The 17,071-nt window shown below is 38.8% G+C and overlaps 1 protein-coding gene across 1 annotated transcript in view; it reads left to right on the forward strand.

Moving 5' to 3' along the window:
- cped1 (cadherin-like and PC-esterase domain containing 1) overlaps nt 1–17,071 on the forward strand; it is a 207,645-nt gene that overhangs the window by 83,850 nt on the left and 106,724 nt on the right. Inside the window, exons 9-15 of the mRNA XM_043709611.1 lie at nt 2,054–2,221; nt 4,200–4,304; nt 4,663–4,832; nt 5,719–5,780; nt 7,323–7,352; nt 13,620–13,806; nt 15,200–15,368. Of these exons, the coding sequence (XP_043565546.1) occupies nt 2,054–2,221; nt 4,200–4,304; nt 4,663–4,832; nt 5,719–5,780; nt 7,323–7,352; nt 13,620–13,806; nt 15,200–15,368 (891 nt within the window). The remainder of the gene's footprint in view (nt 1–2,053; nt 2,222–4,199; nt 4,305–4,662; nt 4,833–5,718; nt 5,781–7,322; nt 7,353–13,619; nt 13,807–15,199; nt 15,369–17,071) is intronic.

Here is a 17,071-nt window from a genome sequence, read left to right on the forward strand (position 1 = left end):
AGTAGTCAGTGGTATAAATGCAGGAAACTTCTGTGTCTTGTTTTTTGTGTGGAGGTGAATTGGCAATAATGGTCAACAAATTTGCGTGAATTGACATTTCAGTGTAATACCACCGTATACTGCTTGCACATAAATATTTTTGAAGGAGACAGCAACACACTGCTTTCACATTGTGGTTAATGCTTTAAATATTCCACAAAATCACACACCAATAATTTGGTTGTAAACCATGATTTCAGTTATTTGAAATTCTTCTTTAAGCATAAGCTGATTGAGGGTTTCTAGTGATCTGTGATTTGAGAATAAATCACGAATAATGATGAAGACTTCAAAAATATTTTGATGGCAATCTGAAAAGTCATTAATGAATTAAATAGAACATAGAACAGTACAGCACAGAACAGGCCCTTCAGCCCACGATGTTGTGCCGACCATTGATCCTCATGTATGCACCCTCAAATTTCTGTGACCATATGCATGTCCAGGAGTCTCTTAAATGTCCCCAATGACCCTGCCTCCACAACTGCTGCTGGCAATGCATTCCATGCTCTCACAACTCTCTGTGTAAAGAACCCGCCTCTGATATCCCCTCTATACTTTCCTCCAACCAGCTTAAAACTATGACCCCTCGTGTTAGTCATTTCTGCCCTGGGAAATAGTCTCTGGCTATCGACTCTATCTATGCCTCTCATTATCTTGTATACCTCAATTAGGTCCCCTCTTCTCCTCCTTTTCTCCAATGAAAAAAGTCCGAGCTCAGTCAACCTCTCCTCATAAGAGCCCTCCAGTCCAGGCAGCATCCTGGTAAACATCCTCTGAACCCTCTCCAAAGCATCCACATCTTTCTTATAATGGGGTGACCAGAACTGGACGCAGTATTCCAAGTGCGGTCTAACCAAAGTTTTATAGAGCTGCAACAAGATCTCATGACTCTTAAACTCAATCCCCCTGTTAATGAAAGCCAAAACACCATATGCTTTCTTAACAACCCTGTCCACTTGGGTGGCCATTTTAAGGGATCTATGTACCTGCACACCAAGATCCCTCTGTTCCTCCACACTGCAAAGAATCCTATCCTTAATCCTGTACTCAGCTTTCAAATTTGACCTTCCAAAATGCATAACCTCACATTTATCCAAGTTGAACTCCATCTGCCACCTCTCAGCCCATCTCTGCATCCTGTCAATGTCCCGCTGCAGCCTACAACAGCCCTCGATACTGTCAACGACACCTCCAACCTTTGTGTCATCTGCAAACTTGCTGACCCATCCTTCAATCCCCTCATCCAAGTCATTAATAAAAATTACAAACAATAGAGGCCCAAGGACAGAGCCCTATGGAACACCACTCACCACAGACTTCCAGGCAGAATATTTTCCTTCTACTACCACTCACTGTCTTCTGTTGGCCAGCCAATTCTGTATCCAGACGGTTATGTTCCCCTGAATCCCATTCCTCCTAACCTTCTGAATGAGCCTACCATGGGGAACCTTATCAAATGCCTTCCTGAAGTCCATATACACCACATCCACAGCTCGACCCTCATCAGCTTTTCTAGTCACATCTTCAAAGAACTCGATAAGGTTTGTGAGGCATGACCTGCCCCTCACAAAGCCATGTTGACTGCATTTAATCAAGCCATGCTCTTCCAGATGGTCATAAATCCTATCCCTCAGAATCCTTTCTAACACCTTGCAGACGACAGACGTGAGACTTACTGGTCTGTAATTGCCGGGGATTTCCCTATTTCCTTTCTTGAAGAGACTATTTCTTAAATGGTCAAAATAATTGAGAAATTCTGCTCCTGGATGTTTTAATTGCACTTTCTGGCAGAACCTGAGGATTTTATATTTGAATAAATTTGCCAGTTTATGCCCATAGTTTATTCAGGTTTGTCAGGGATCGGGTATACATTACATCAGGATAGCACGGACTTTGAGTATGTGGGTCAAAAATCTAAATATATTCAATTACTTTAGCTATATGTTTGTGCTATGAAAGGCTTTGATGAGATTAAAGAAGTAAGATCAATAATTCACATTCTTTTGCTTAGGTGCACCAACAGCCTGTCTTTGAAGCAGATGACAATCTAGCTTTTGCAGATCGCATCACTAAAGATTTCATACTGGAAGATACTTTCAGGTTGTTGCTAGCTGGCACTTCTGTTCTGGGTGAAATAAACGAAGCTTTAGAAAATATATATCGATCTGAAAGATTGAAGGTAAGATTTTAGATCTGTGTTCAGACCACCTTATTATGTTGCATAGATGTTACAGCAGAGAAACACGCCATTTCTTTAGTGACCTGTGCTAGATTTTGAACTCCTTGTGAGCCACAAACTCCCGTACTCTCTTCCCTTAATGTACACGTGAAGCCTCCCCTTAAACATACCAAAGCTATATGCTTCAACACTCTATGTGCAGAACTTTCCATTTTTCCACCTCTTTGTGTAAAGAAATTCCTCCTAAAACCATTACTTCATCTGTTGACTCTCTTTTCTTTCTTCCCATTTTTCTGGGCTCACCCACAAGAGGAAATGATTTATATTTTATCACACCAGGTAATGAAGGAATTGTTTCATACAATCAGTTTTTTGAGCAATAGTGGACAGTGTACCAAAGGGCCATTCAGAGGGATTCAAAATATCATAAGACTGTGTGACATATAGGCATAATTACGCTACTTGGCAAATCATGACTGCTGCGCCATTTGATCATGGTTGATATGTTTCTCGACCCCATTCTCTTACCTTCTCTATGTAACCCTTGAGTCTCTTATCAATCAAGAATCTAGCTATCTCTGTCTTAAAGGCATTCAATGACTTAGCCTCCAAATCCTTATGTGACAAAGAGTTCCACAATTAAACACCCTCTGGCTGAAGCAATATCTCTTTATTTTAGTTCTAAGAGGTCATTCCTTCACCCTGAGGCTGTGCCCTTGGCTCCTAGTCTCTCCTACTAGTGGAAACATCTTCTCCATGTTCACTCTATCCAGGCCTTTCAGAATTCTGCAAGTTTCAATCAGATACTCCCTCATCCTTCTATAACTCCATTGAGTATAGACACAGAGTCTTTATCCGGCCCTCATATGACATGCCCTTCATTCCCAGTGTTGAGTCAAGTTTCACTGCTACAATCAATCACAGAATACGTATTGTTTTCTTGTTTATTCATGTGATGTAGATATCATGGGAAAGGCCACCATTTATTACCCATCTCCAAGTATCCTTAAAATGGTAGTAGTGAGAAGCTATTTTGAACTGCTACAGGCCTTCTCTTGTAGGAATACCCAAAGATTGTTAGAGAGATTGTAGGGAAACTGAGCTTTTGAATAAGCGGAAAAATTCTTAACCTTTTAAATGTCCGTACTGGGACACTTACTCCATCACAAGGCACAGGTGCAGTTTCCCACCCACCACAGAAGTGCTGTTAATGACGTAAGTTTCCTATTACAAAATATAAATACTATAAAGTGAGCTAAAGTCAAACATGCATCAATGTGGCAAGTAAAAGTTCTGATTTTCAAATCTTTTCACTAAACCTTCCAGTAGCTTTTCTAGCCTGGTTTATAATTGTAAAAGCTCAAACGTGCTCTATTAGGCTTGCAACAAAAAGAAAATCGTTTGCTGTTTTCTATGGATAGAAAGGTATGCATGGAGCTCTGCTTTGCTTCACTAACCAACATCATGAGAAACCAAAATGGAGCTTTCTTGTACCACTGTTAGAAGGTACACTACTATACTGCATGGTGCTCAACTGGGTAAATAAGGATGAATTTATCACTTCACCTTTGTAATCACACCTTAAAATCACATAGAGTGATACAATCATACAGCACGGAAACAGACCCTTCGGTCGAACATGTCCGCACCTTCCAAATCTGGCCTATTCCCATGCAACAACCCAAAGTCTCCATATTCATCTGGCATAAACCTTATCTTTCAGAACCTTTGGTAAGTTTATCTAGTGATTGCTTGCTTTCTTGAGTACAAAGTCCAATCAATTTTAGAGACAAATACTTCAGGAAATTTCTGGACCCTAACTCATGAACTTCAGTTCTCAAAAGCCTCAACCATGTATATATGGATTTGAGAGAACTGAAATAATTAGATCAGAGTTGTGTATATTGGCTGTGGCTGTATTCATTTGTATAAGGTTAGCTGTGGCTGAGTTCACTTCATCAGTTTATTTTAATTGCAGAATCACAGCCATTTTCAAAAACATGAATTTTGTCTGACTTCAAGAGATCTAACAGCCATTATTAATTTTCAAAAGGAGTTCAAAAGCCAAGGAAAATTTGAATTGGTATGTAAGTAGATAGGAAATTTATTTAAAGTCATGTTAATATCTTGGATCAAACTTGTTGAATTTAGTAAAAATTATTGAATCTCGCTTAAAATATTCAGAAAATATCTGATACTGTAATGCAGTTTAATCCACTGAGACATTTGTGAATATCTCATTATTTTTATGGTCCTTTCATGCGGTCATCACCAAAACCTTAATTATTTGATTGGGTGTTTTGGTTGTTTTTCATCTTTCTGATCTACAGTTATTTTTATAATTAACATGCATGGAAATTATATTTGTAAATGACAGTAAAAATATCAAAAGTTGTTCTTGTTTCATGACTTTATTTATTATGGCCTGTCCTTTTCTACAGCTTTATCCATCCATTAATCCAGACTACCAAAAGATATTATATGTACTCCATCACAATTTTGATCATGCATCTAAAACAAAATCTGTGCTTGCCCAGCATCTGCTATTTTCAATGCTCCATGACCAGTTTCAAGCATCAAATGTGCAGAAGAGTTTGAATCATTTCACATGGTAAATAGATTAAGCTTTGAAATTATTTTTGTTTTAAAAGTACTGTTGAGAAGATCAACAAAGAACACATCTTTGCGTGATCTGATTTTCTTTCACAACTGTTAGAGAGATGTGTGTGTATGCGTGTGTCTATGTGTGTCTGTGTTTGATGGGGTCCTGTTATTGTCATGGGGTTTGGGACTCTCTTTAAATAATGACGAATCAAATGTTACAGAGAAGAGAGATTTAGTATTGATCTTGCTGTTAGTATTTGTGTTTCTGTAGCCAGAACATTACATTCTATGTACAGTGCGCTAGTGCAGTATCCAGCCTTAAATGTTTGGTTCCTTGCTGAATTTTATACAGTGTTAATCTCCTCTTCTACTATAACCCCTTGTTTCAGTTTATCCACTGCAACATGAGCATTTCTGATATTCCAATCATCTTGTATTCTTTATTATGATATTTTCCGATTCTTGAAATTGGCTTTTATTTCTTCTTTGGTAATGCTGGAACTGTTGAGAGGTACGTAGAAATGCATGATTCATTCAGGTGTGAGTACAGGAATAACATTGATATTTAGTGTTTTGCCATTGTATTGGCAGTGAAAAACATCTCAGTGGGACTGTAATGCTGAAGGTGCAGCCTTGTCTGATTTGTTTACAAATGAAAAATCAGTTTGATCCTAGGCATCAACCTCATTGGTCTTCTTTTGGAGAGAACATTGACAATTTTCATCAAATGAATAGTGATTTTCAAACATCATAGTTCAGTTGTCTTCCCCAGTGTTTGTTATCACAGATACTGGACAGATCAGTGACCATGAGGATATGAGGGAGCTACTATATTGCTAGCCCTGAACCAGGTCATTTAGTTTTCTTATACAAGTGTTCATTTTTCTTAATAGGGATCAAACTGGATCAATATCTTCTCATACAGTTGAAAGGTTTGAAAGCAACAACAAAATAGGTAAGGAACCCATTGATGTTTCCAATAGATTTTGTTAAGATCCCAATGGGCATCAATAAATCAAAATAACTAAATTTACCAAACAATGCACCAAATAAAGAGATTGCCAACAAAATTTCAGTTTTTATAACTTTTACTTAAAATCAAGTAAAGATCAATGTAAATTAATGGACAAATCACAGTCTATAAATTGCAAAATGGGTAGTAGATGCAACAGAGTGAGCAGTTACTTCGCCTGTAGATCTCCTTTGCAGTTGCACTGTTCTTCAATGTAAATTTCCAGGTTTTTTTCTGTCAGACTGAGCCAATTTTCCACAGACAGCAGTCTCCACATAAACTGGGTTCTGTCTGCTCAATCTGACTGGGTATGGTGCATATCTGGAATCTTCTCAATTTCCCTGGAACTCTTGGCATTGCTTCCAGGTCAGGGCACATGAAGGCCTCATGGACCAGCATACTATACTGTCCAAGAAAATTATAATTGATCCCTTTATGATTGATATAAACCCCTAAAAGCCCTTTTCAGAATTTTTTCACTTGATCATAGATTTCAAAAACATTTTAAGGTACATATGTATTTGAGTAAGAAGGCACTAGACTTTGGATATTGAACATCAACATGGAAGATTGTCATTTATTTAAAGATGAGTAGGGATGTTTTGCTATAGTTATATCATGTTGGTGAGGCCATCGTTTGAGAACTGTGCAGTCTTGATTTCCTTATTTTAAAAGGATGCAATACATTGGAAGCAGTTCAGAGAAGATTCATCCACCTAATGGTTGGGATAGTTAGTTGTTTTATGTCCAAAGGTTGGATGGACTGTACCCTTATCCACTGGAGTTTAGAAAAATGAGAAGTAATATTCTTGAAACATTTCAGATTCTGAGGGACTTGATAGGGTAGATGCTGAGAAGATGTTTTCCATTGTGGGAGAGAATAGAACTAGGAGACACAGCTTAAATACAAAAGGTTGCTCACTTAAGACATAAATGAGGAGAATTTTGTTTTCTCTGAGGTTTGGGATTCTCTGGAATTCTCTTTCTCAGAGATGGGTGCAGGTAGGGTCATTGAATACTTTTAGAGGCAGATAGATTCTTGACTATCAAGGCAGCCATAGAGTATTAGTAGGAAAGTGAACTTTAGTTCACATCTGATCCGCCATGACCCTATTAAAAAGCAGAGTAGTCTTAAAGGGCTGAATGGCGTAGTCCTGCCATTAATTTGTATGTTTATCTACACATCTTTTGAAGCTTTCAATCAATGAGATTTCTTCTAAACTGTGTCTTCAAAAATCATTTCTATAGAGAATATTGCAAAGTAGAATTTCACAAACATGCACAATGATAAAATGCAAATCATGCTTCAAGAAGTAACAATGAGAAAAACATTATAAAGATTTAAATTCGATGTTTCTTTTTGCTCATATAAAATTTGATTATATTAATCCTTTAAATATTTTATAGAAACTAAAGAAACATCTTTGAATAATCACTTTGTGAATAATTGTTTGCTTTTCACTAATAATATTTGCTTTTATACAGGTCAGTACAAGCAAAAGAACTGCAGTACAGGTAAATGTGTTCCTCTTCTATCATTCAGTTAACAAATTAATCAATTCAACATTATGGATCATTTTCCAGTATATATAAATTTAAATTCGTTTGGTAGTAGATATGTTCGACATTGCAAGACATAAAAAAATGATTGAGTGCATTTTCTGATCAGCAAAGTTCATCTCTGGTGTGCCTGCTCTACAATGTGTTGTGCACTACATTTAAGCAGATTTTGAATCATTTTTTTCTAAGAAGTGAAGAAATAGTTAACGAAAATAACATGTAGTGGAAAATAACTTTGATGTTAAATATTTGCTTGTGAGACATAATAGAGAGAGAAAATGGTAAGGTCCTGGGGAGTGTTGCTGAGCAAGGAGACCTTGGACTGCAGGTGCATAGTTCCTCAAAAGTGGAGTCGCAGGTAGACACAGTAGTGAAGAAGCCTTTTGCTTCACTTCCCTTTATTGGTCAGTGCATTGAGTATAGGAGTTGGATTGTCATGTGGCTTTACAGGACATTGATTAGGCCACTTTTGGAATATTGTGTGTAATTTTAATCGCTTTGGTATAGGAAAGATGTTGCTAAACGTGAAATAGTTCAGCAAAGATATACAGAGATATTGCCAGTGTCAGAGGATTTGAGCTTTAGGGAGAGGCTAAATAGGCTGGGGCTGTTTTCCCTGTAGTGTCAGAAGCTGAGAGGTGGTCTTGTAGAGGTTTACAAATGGTCTTGTAGAGGTTTATAAAATCATGAGGGACATGGATAAGGTGAATAGTCAAAGTCATTTTCCCAGGATAGGGCATAGGTTTAAGGTGAGAAGAGAAAGATTTAAGAAGAACCTAGGGAACAACAAGTTGGACCAAAGGGTCTGTTTCCATACTGTATAGCTCTATGACTCCATAATAGACATAGCTTTTTTTTAGTTACTGGATTTGTGTTCAAATGTACTCGGGTTGACTACACAAGCTCCTGTCTCATGATGTCTGTTAAGATACTAAGTTTTGGTTCTAAGCAACAAGAGCCCCTTGATTATATTCAACATGAGAAATGATTAGATTGATATCATTGCTGCCCATTAACCTACTGACCTACCGGTCAGTAAACATATTCAGGAAGTGCCCAGCAGATGGTGAGTGCATTGTGAGTTTACCATCTTATGGGGCAATTCCACATTCAGCTGATCAGCATCCTTGTGCAGGTGACAGTAATTGTGCTGCAAAGCAGGGGGCACCATCATCTGTATGGTCGCTGTTTATGTTACTGGACTAATAACCTTGTGGCCATTTGTTAATCTCAAAGGTGTCTGAGCAATTTAAATTCAATTAACTTGATAAATGTGAAATATAAAGTTAGTATCAGTCAATGTTCACTCTCAGCTTTGTGGGTGTAAAGTGAAGCAGCAATCAGGACTATGTACTTCAGAGGCCAATGCATAGCCACCTGTGATTCTTAAAGGGACAGTGCAGAGCAACAACCCAACTGTGCATAACAAATCAAGGGAACTCAGCAGCAGTAATACTACAATTGGTCACCAGGCGAAGGTCCCCAGTTTATGATTCCAGATGGGATATACCTAAATGGTTATGTTCCTGGATGGAGAGGGTGAATTGGTTTCCTTTGTTAATCCAATTCCTCCCTCTGATGGTCATAGCAAGCTTAATTCCCTTGCTTTGTGGACATTTTCTTTTTCAACTCAAAAATATTCATGGTTTAAAAGGGGCTAGATTTACCAGGCTTTCTAGTTGAAGAAAGTGTGGGTTTGTTAGCTATTAAATGTGAAAAAAATTAATACACATAAATGTGAAATTGAGTAAAAAACACACAAAAGGTATACCAATCGGTCTCTGTATTCCATGAAGAGAGAGTGGTAAAATTTTACCACCTTTAATTTGGATGATCCAGCAATGCTGACATTGGTAGTAAAGAAGTTGATTTCAAGATTTTTGGCTCTGCAGTTAGCTGGCAGGTTTTTGTCCTGTTTCTTCTTGATGGTGACTTCACTCATTTGCCTGGTTTCCAACTCTTAGAACAAAATATCCTTTTACCTGAAGCACAGAAATGTCTAATGGCTACCCTCAACTTGAGACCCACGTAGCATATTAATTCTCATTAGCACATCAGTCCATTAACACACCGACCAGAGGTTGCAGATGGATTTTAACCCTTTTGTTGTAAAATCTTGGAAGGGCAATTTTTACGCCATTCACATGAAATAATTTTTGGATAAGAGACCTAATCAGGTTTCTGCTTTCCATCTCTTCCATTAAAGTCTCTCTGTTTGAAGTTTGCCAAACACTCTACAGGTGCGATATTCCATGGATTCACAGTGACTTTCCAGACAGCTAGCAAATTTATATCTGTGGTCATCTTTTGGCTGTGTGTCCCTTTTCTTTAAAAAAATTATATGTCATCAAAAGTTCTTTACATTGGAATAACTGAAAGGAACGAAGCAGTTCTTTTAAAAATTGACTTACTAAATTATTCCTGATCACCGAATCATGCTCAGTGACTAGAAGATGTCTGTACAGTGCATTGAGCAGTAAACCAAGTCACTAGCTTGCTACTACTAGGCTAAATACTGATGATGGTTGGAAAAAGTAACAGCCAGTTTAATTTGCTGATAGAAGTGCTGGCACCTCTGTAAACATCAATGAACCTAGTGTCTTTAGGAAATCCTCCTAAGTCATCAACACTGTAATCTTATTAACAATTCAGATGCCTACCAAAATCACAGGTGCTGTTAGTGACAGTGCTGTGAGATAATGTAGTCAATAATGACTATCAGTACCTTTCTATATGATAGAAAAATTGTCTAAAACAAATATACAGAAATGTTAAAATGAAAAATGCACAATATATAATGTTAGACTGGTTGAAAAACTATAATTTCCTTTGAGCTCAGATGATAGATACAAACCACTCAAGCTTAACTGTCACTATGACCTCATTTGAACCCTCTGAGACTAGTTCCCTATTATTGCTGTTTCTTATCTTTTATTCATTATCTACAGTAATTTTAAAATGTTATTGCCTACTATTTCTGATGTAAAAGCAGCAATTCTATCTTTTTGAAAGTTGGTTGATCTGGAGTCTAATAAATCAACAAACAGTCATGCTGATCAGTCACTCCGTTACACAGCACACATTTATAACCTTTTTTTTACAATGACCTCTTGCATGCAGCAATAGAATTCTGTGCAGGTTAGGTCACTAATAACCCTCAACAACAATGCATGTCGCAGGAACATTTTCACTGAGATTTTCAGGGAGATCAATGCCTGTCTAATTAACTATTTTTAGTACTGATTTTACAGTAATTTGTATGATAAAATGGTTGCCCTGTCTTAGAAACAACGTAAAGTAAAATAAATGAATTATACATGAATATTAGTGATTTATTTTCTAAATGAACAGGACTTACTTATGTTTGCTCCTTTAGGTCCACATGTCTATTGTGGACGTTATATTTAATGCAGTTCCCACACACATTTCATCACTGACTGCAGCATTAAAGGACACAAAATGTAGTATATTTCAGCATATTGCACCCTACATTTTTCAGCATTGTTTACTCAGTGAACACAACAACTCTGATAGCAGGGAATGCCAACATTTCCTTGTGAAGCAGATCTCTTTTCATTAGAAGAGACTTCTTGTGCACAAAATGCATGGTCAGGGGATCTATTAGATGCCAATGAAAAAATGCAATAGCTCATAAAAGTCTTCTTTGTCCCTTTAAAAATAAAACAATTTTGACCTTGCAAACAATCCAGTTTCTCTGTGAAGTACTGCTGCAGGCAGCAATCAGCAAGAAACGCTTTTGCTGATGATGCCTTGAAGGTCCAGTTTTCAATATTTTTGGTCATGCTGTACTCCTAAAGAATATTTACAGAGTACAGAGACATCTTCAGGCTGCAAGGGGGTGAGAGAAAGCATGAGATCATGTGACCTAGTGTTTATATTAATTAACCTGCTCAGACATGTTATGACACACCTCTTCCAGGGCAAGTTGGGCTTGAACCTGGGCATTCTGGTCCAGAGATAGAGACACTATCACTGTGCCATGGTGCTATATTGCAATAGCCTTTCCCAAGTCAGACTCAACTACTTAAACTCAAAACTATTCATGGTTTAAAAGGGGCTAGATTTACCAGGCTTTCTAGTTGAAGAAAGTGTGGGTTTGTTAGCTATTAAATGTGAAAAAAATTAACATGGCCCAAATTTCTGATTCCACACATTATATTATATCTCAACACCACCTTCTACCTGTTCCACCACTTGTCCATAACGAGCTTGGTTTGGAATCCAAGCCCACATTCCTGGTTGAAGGTCTCTTAAATTGCTTTGTGTCATTCTGGAGGCATAGCCTCAATGAAATACTTGAAATTTGGTGTTGGGATCTAATTGTGTAGCTGCGCATCTTTAAAATTAGGGACGCATGCCATCTGCCATCTCCTGATCTCAACACCTGTTCCACAGTTTGTTTGGGCTTTTGAGGTCAGAAACCCACTGTACTTAAAATTGAGGGTTTATTTTAAATTGAGTTAAAGATGCATAAAAATCTAGGTAACATTCGTATGCATAAAAATAATTGAATGCACGGCATGTAGAATGTGGGTATTGATGGCAAAGCTTAATTGCATTTTTGATTGATTGAAAATGATGGTGCTCTACCTTGTTAAACAAATGAATAAAGGATGGGGTTTGTTCAATGAAGCTGTTTCAACAATGCTGTTGGCCTTGGAAGGACAGAAATTTGATTTAGTGATGTCGAAGGAAAAGAATGATTTGTCCAACATCAGTTTGTCTTAGACTGTGCTTTAAAAAAATGATCCTAATCACACAAATCACTTTATATTTTGAGATAGTGGATGGCACGGTGGCTCAGTGGTTAGCACTGCTGCTTTACAGTACCAGAGACCCGGGTTCAATTCCTGCCTCAGGCAACTGTCTGTATGGAGTTTGCACATTCTCCCCGTGTCTGCGTGGGTTTCCTCCGGGTGCTCTGGTTTCCTCCCACAGTCCAAAAATGTATAGGTCGGGTGAATTGACCATGCTAAATTGCCCGTAGTGTTAGGTGAAGGGGTAAATGTAGAAGAATAGGTCTGGGTGGGTTGCTCTTCGGAGGGTCGGTGTAGACTTGTTGGGCCGAAAGGCCTGTTTCCACACTGTAAGAAATCTGATCTAATAGCACCTCTTGTGGTATTGTCCCTACTGCTATACCACGAGGTCCAGGTTCAAGTCACACCTGATGCAAAGTGTATAATGACATCTCTGAACAGGTTGAATAGAAAATATGTATTGTGAAATTTGAATCCAAACTTCCTGACTCAGAGGTATGGACACTTCAAAAGCACAAAAACAACTGCCTATTTATTATTTTTAATGTTACTTACACACCTCTGGTGCAGGTGGGATTTGAACCTGGGCCTTTAGTGGGACCCTACTACTGTGCCACAAGAGGGCCTCAACAACTACCTTTATTAAAAACTTTTTCTGTCGCCCGTGGTTTATTTTGTAGATTTTTTATATAGTGAGACAGAAAAATGAAGACATTTGTGTATAGACTTTATTATTATATGCAGTTTTTTCTCCACCACCAGGAAAATACCTATGCACCCAACTGAATATTTACAAGCAAAGCCAATTCAGGACAATGCTAACATCAAACAAAATAGTTGGAGCGAAGTATAAGGGAGAGAGAGGGGCAACTGCCTTTTTTTCCTCTTATTTTTCCTATTTAACCTATAGGCATGGCCAATCCACCTGACCTGCACATCTTTGGACTGTGGGAGGAAGCCAGAGCTCCTGCGGAAACTATGAAAACTCCACACAGTTGCCTGAAACCCAGGTCCCTGGTGCTACCACACAGAAGTGCTAACCACTCAGCTACTGCGCTGCCCATTTTGATTTGATCCCCTCCCTCTCTCCCTCACCTTTGATGTTATCACATTGCCCTTAATGGGCTCTGCATGTAAACCGAACAATTGAAAGCATGGCGATTTAGTGTTCGTTTTAGTAGATGAAAACTACAACAGGTGATTCGGTGTTGGAGATAAAATAATTCAGTTGTGTGTAAGGTACCTCTGGACATAAAAGAATGAAAAAGAAACCATAAACAGACTAAATGAGATCAACCTGTACTGAGTAATTCCACTACAAACTATTCTTCTCTGTCTCAGTGGACCTTACCCAAACCTAATTGCAGTTAACTATCTAAATAATCACTTATTTTTAATTTGAGAGGTTCTGATTATGTTAAGTGGTTTGTTTTGTTTTAAACAGCTAAACATACTCTGGCCTACATTACACACATCTTCACTAGCCCACAGCTGAACTTGAATCCTGTCTTTACGTCAAAGATCAAAGTGTACTATTCCGAAGTGCCTTTTGATGTGGTGATAGTGAAGATCAGAGCACAAGCAGCCAATTGCCACTGCCAGGTACACTTGGATGAGAAAAAAGGACCCAGGTAAACTGCTCATTACAAAAATAAGTGCTCGAGCTTAAAATAATCTGATTTTTCAAAGTGTTATTGAAAGACAATTTTGAGTAATTTTATTCAGCTAAAGATATCAATGTCTAAAATGAATGCAGAAGAAGATTAATTGAGTTCTCACATTGAGTCAGTAGAGGACTTTATTTTCCACCTTTCAGGGGAATGGTAAGAGCAATTGACTGGAAGTGTTGTTCTTTCAGTTAGTCCAGACCCCTCTGTCTCGAATTTGCTTGCTCATTGTCCTCCTTCTCCCTCATCTTCAATCGATTCTTCCTCATCAGTTGTTGTTCTTCAGTTTCTTTCAACTGAGAACCTTTAAGCATTGCCATGTTTGATCACATGAAGCACACAACAATGGTGCATATGGTCAACTACAGGTGTGACATATTTTAATAAAACAGTAGATCAATCTAGGCAGCTGAAGCTTTGCTGTATAACCCTATAATTTTCTCATTGATGGTCCTGGTGATGCCATGCTTCTGATTAGTCCTGAACAAGTCATGAACCATGAAGCTGTAGAAATGTGTGGCCAAAATTGTCAAGGTTGTAGTTCTTCTCCCTGTGCAGTCATCTTTTTGCTGAAAGGGCGTAATAGTGGAGAGAGGAATGAGAGCTGCATGATGACAGCTGCCTGAGAAACTTGTACAAATCTCCATGATGGTTCTACAGTGGTCCCAGTGCTGCTTGATGTGAATTGACTAATAACCTGTTCTATTCTTGAAAGCTGCTGGCTCACCTTTGGATATTTTGATGGCTACATGTCAGAAGCTGACCACTGCCACAATTTTGAGGAGTCATTTATTTTATGTATGGGCATATATGGGAATGGCGATTGATCACTTGGCTATAGCAAACAAATCTCCTTGATTTGGCTGTGCACTGCAAGCCAGTGTGATGGGTGATAGCCCCTGTAAAGGCTTAAAGGGAGCCAAAGACAAAGTAGGTGTGGTTCTCCAGACACTGCTGCATTGTTGGTATTTGACTGGAGCAAGCAGGAAAGGACAACTTCTCCATTAGTCCTCACATTAATAAGAGGAAATTGAAGGTGGGGCTGAAAAATGAAGTTGAGATTCATTTTTGAATTGTACTCTATTTTCATTTGTTCTCTTGTTTGCTGGAAAATGCACCCCATGTAGCAAATTAAAGCACAAGGTATTTTTCACATCTAGCATCACATATGTTGGAAGAATGGCAATAGCTTTAAAGAACAGGTTACCCTGTTAGTAAGACTGATGATGGTTGCAGAAGAAGATCATGCCACACGCGCAACAGCTCATGAAATGAACAAAGGGTCATTTCACTTCCTTGGACAGGAATAGGTGAAAAAATCTAACCAATTTTTTTTATTCTCCTTTTCTAACCTCAGCCTTGCCAATTATCCTCTTGGCCTTGGAAATAACAGGATCCATATATTAGTATCGGATGAGTCACGCAAACAACCGACTGTAATAGCAACCTACACTGTCAATGTTTACCGACATGGTCGGCCCAGTTTGCCTGTTCCTAATGAGACTACAATGTGCAGTTTTGTGCAGGTAACCATTTTGCTGTATTTCTGACCAATTCTTATTACCAACTGTGGTTTAATGTGTAAATCATTAATAAGTAGTAAGAACTTTAAATTAATAAAGAATTGCAATTTAGACTTGAATCTTAAAGAAAGATAGTAAGCAACTCTCTTTAGTTGTTCAGTAGACAAATGAACCTTTGAAAGGTCACACTGTGTTGCATTAGTAGATTGCATTTGCAGCTTCGACTCCTGTTTCATTTTCTCCCCTCCGAGATAAAGAGCTGATGGTAGGCAGAGGTAAATGGCTTTGATGGGTAAGGAGAAGGAAAATCAGGTCACAAGTTATCCAGAATCATTCTGCTGAAAGTCTGAGGTAATACAGCGTCCAATTCTTTTTGACTCTCAGTTGTGCAACTGAAAAATGTGCAAGGGGCTCAAAAATCAATTAAAATAAAACAGAAGAAAGATAAATAATAAAAATAAATGACATAAATGGTCAACGTTTTTTGGTTATTAGATATTATTAGTGTATAAAACAGTATAGGCTACCGTCAGTGCTCTAGCTTCCACCATTTTTATCTGTTTGCATGTCTTTGGCATTTGCCTAAAGAAACCCAACAAGTGGGTGCATGGAAGACAGAAAAAGAGCAAAGGAAGTTGGTTGTGGTTGTTGCAAATCAGTCATCTCAGCTCCAAGACATCTGTGCAAGAGTTCCTCAGGTTAGTGTCCTCAGCCCAACCTTCTTCAGTTGCTTCGTCAAAGGTCTTCCCTCCATCATAAGGTCAGAAGTGAAGATGTTTGTTGAGGATTGCACAATGTGCAGCTCCATTCATGACTCCTGAGATACTGAAGCAACAGTGTCCATGTACGGTTGTCCATGAACCATATCCAAGCTTGGGCTGACAAGTAACAAGTGACATTTGTGCCTCACAGTTGTTAAGCAATGACAATCTCCAACAAGGGAAAATCTAACCATCGCCCTTTGACATTCAATAGCATTTCCATCACTGAAATACCCACCAACGACATCCTGGAGATTACCATTGACCAGAAACCCAGCTGGACTCACCATATAATTGTAGTGGCTGCAAGAGCAGGTTAGAAGCTAGGAATCCTGCAGTGAGTAACTCACCTCCTGAATCTCCAAAGCGTATCCATCACCTAAAAGGCACAAGTTAGGAGGTTGAGCGAGTGCTTTCCAACAACTCAAGAACCCTAACACCATCTAGGACAGAAGCGACTTGCGTGATTGACATCACATCCACTCCTTCCATAGCAGAGGTATGCACAAGCTAAAAGCCATGAAGGAATTCATTATTGGTCCTTAAACAGCACTGTCCAAAACTGCATTCAGTATCATCTGGAAGGAATACAGCAACAGGCACATGAGAAACTACCACCAACTGCAGTTCCCCTCCAAGATACTCACCGTCCTGATTTGGAAATACAAGGGAACCCCAATTATCCGAACGTGATGGGCAGGCACTATTTCGTTCAGATAATCGATTATTCGGTTAATCGATTAAATGCCTTTCCCCTGAGGCTCGGAGTTTTTAAAGTCTGCTCCCTGTTCAGGAAACTGCAGCAGCACATAGCGCACGAGACCCCGTCCCCTACACCGGCCTGCCCACCACACTGTGCGCGCCGGCCAACACCACCTCCCGCCCCCAAACCCGTGCAACACCGCCCCCTGCCCCCAACCCCTTCCAACACTTCCCCCCGCCCCC

Source organism: Chiloscyllium plagiosum, chromosome 19, assembly GCF_004010195.1.
Source record: "Chiloscyllium plagiosum isolate BGI_BamShark_2017 chromosome 19, ASM401019v2, whole genome shotgun sequence".
Classification (NCBI taxonomy): Eukaryota; Metazoa; Chordata; class Chondrichthyes; order Orectolobiformes; family Hemiscylliidae; genus Chiloscyllium; species Chiloscyllium plagiosum.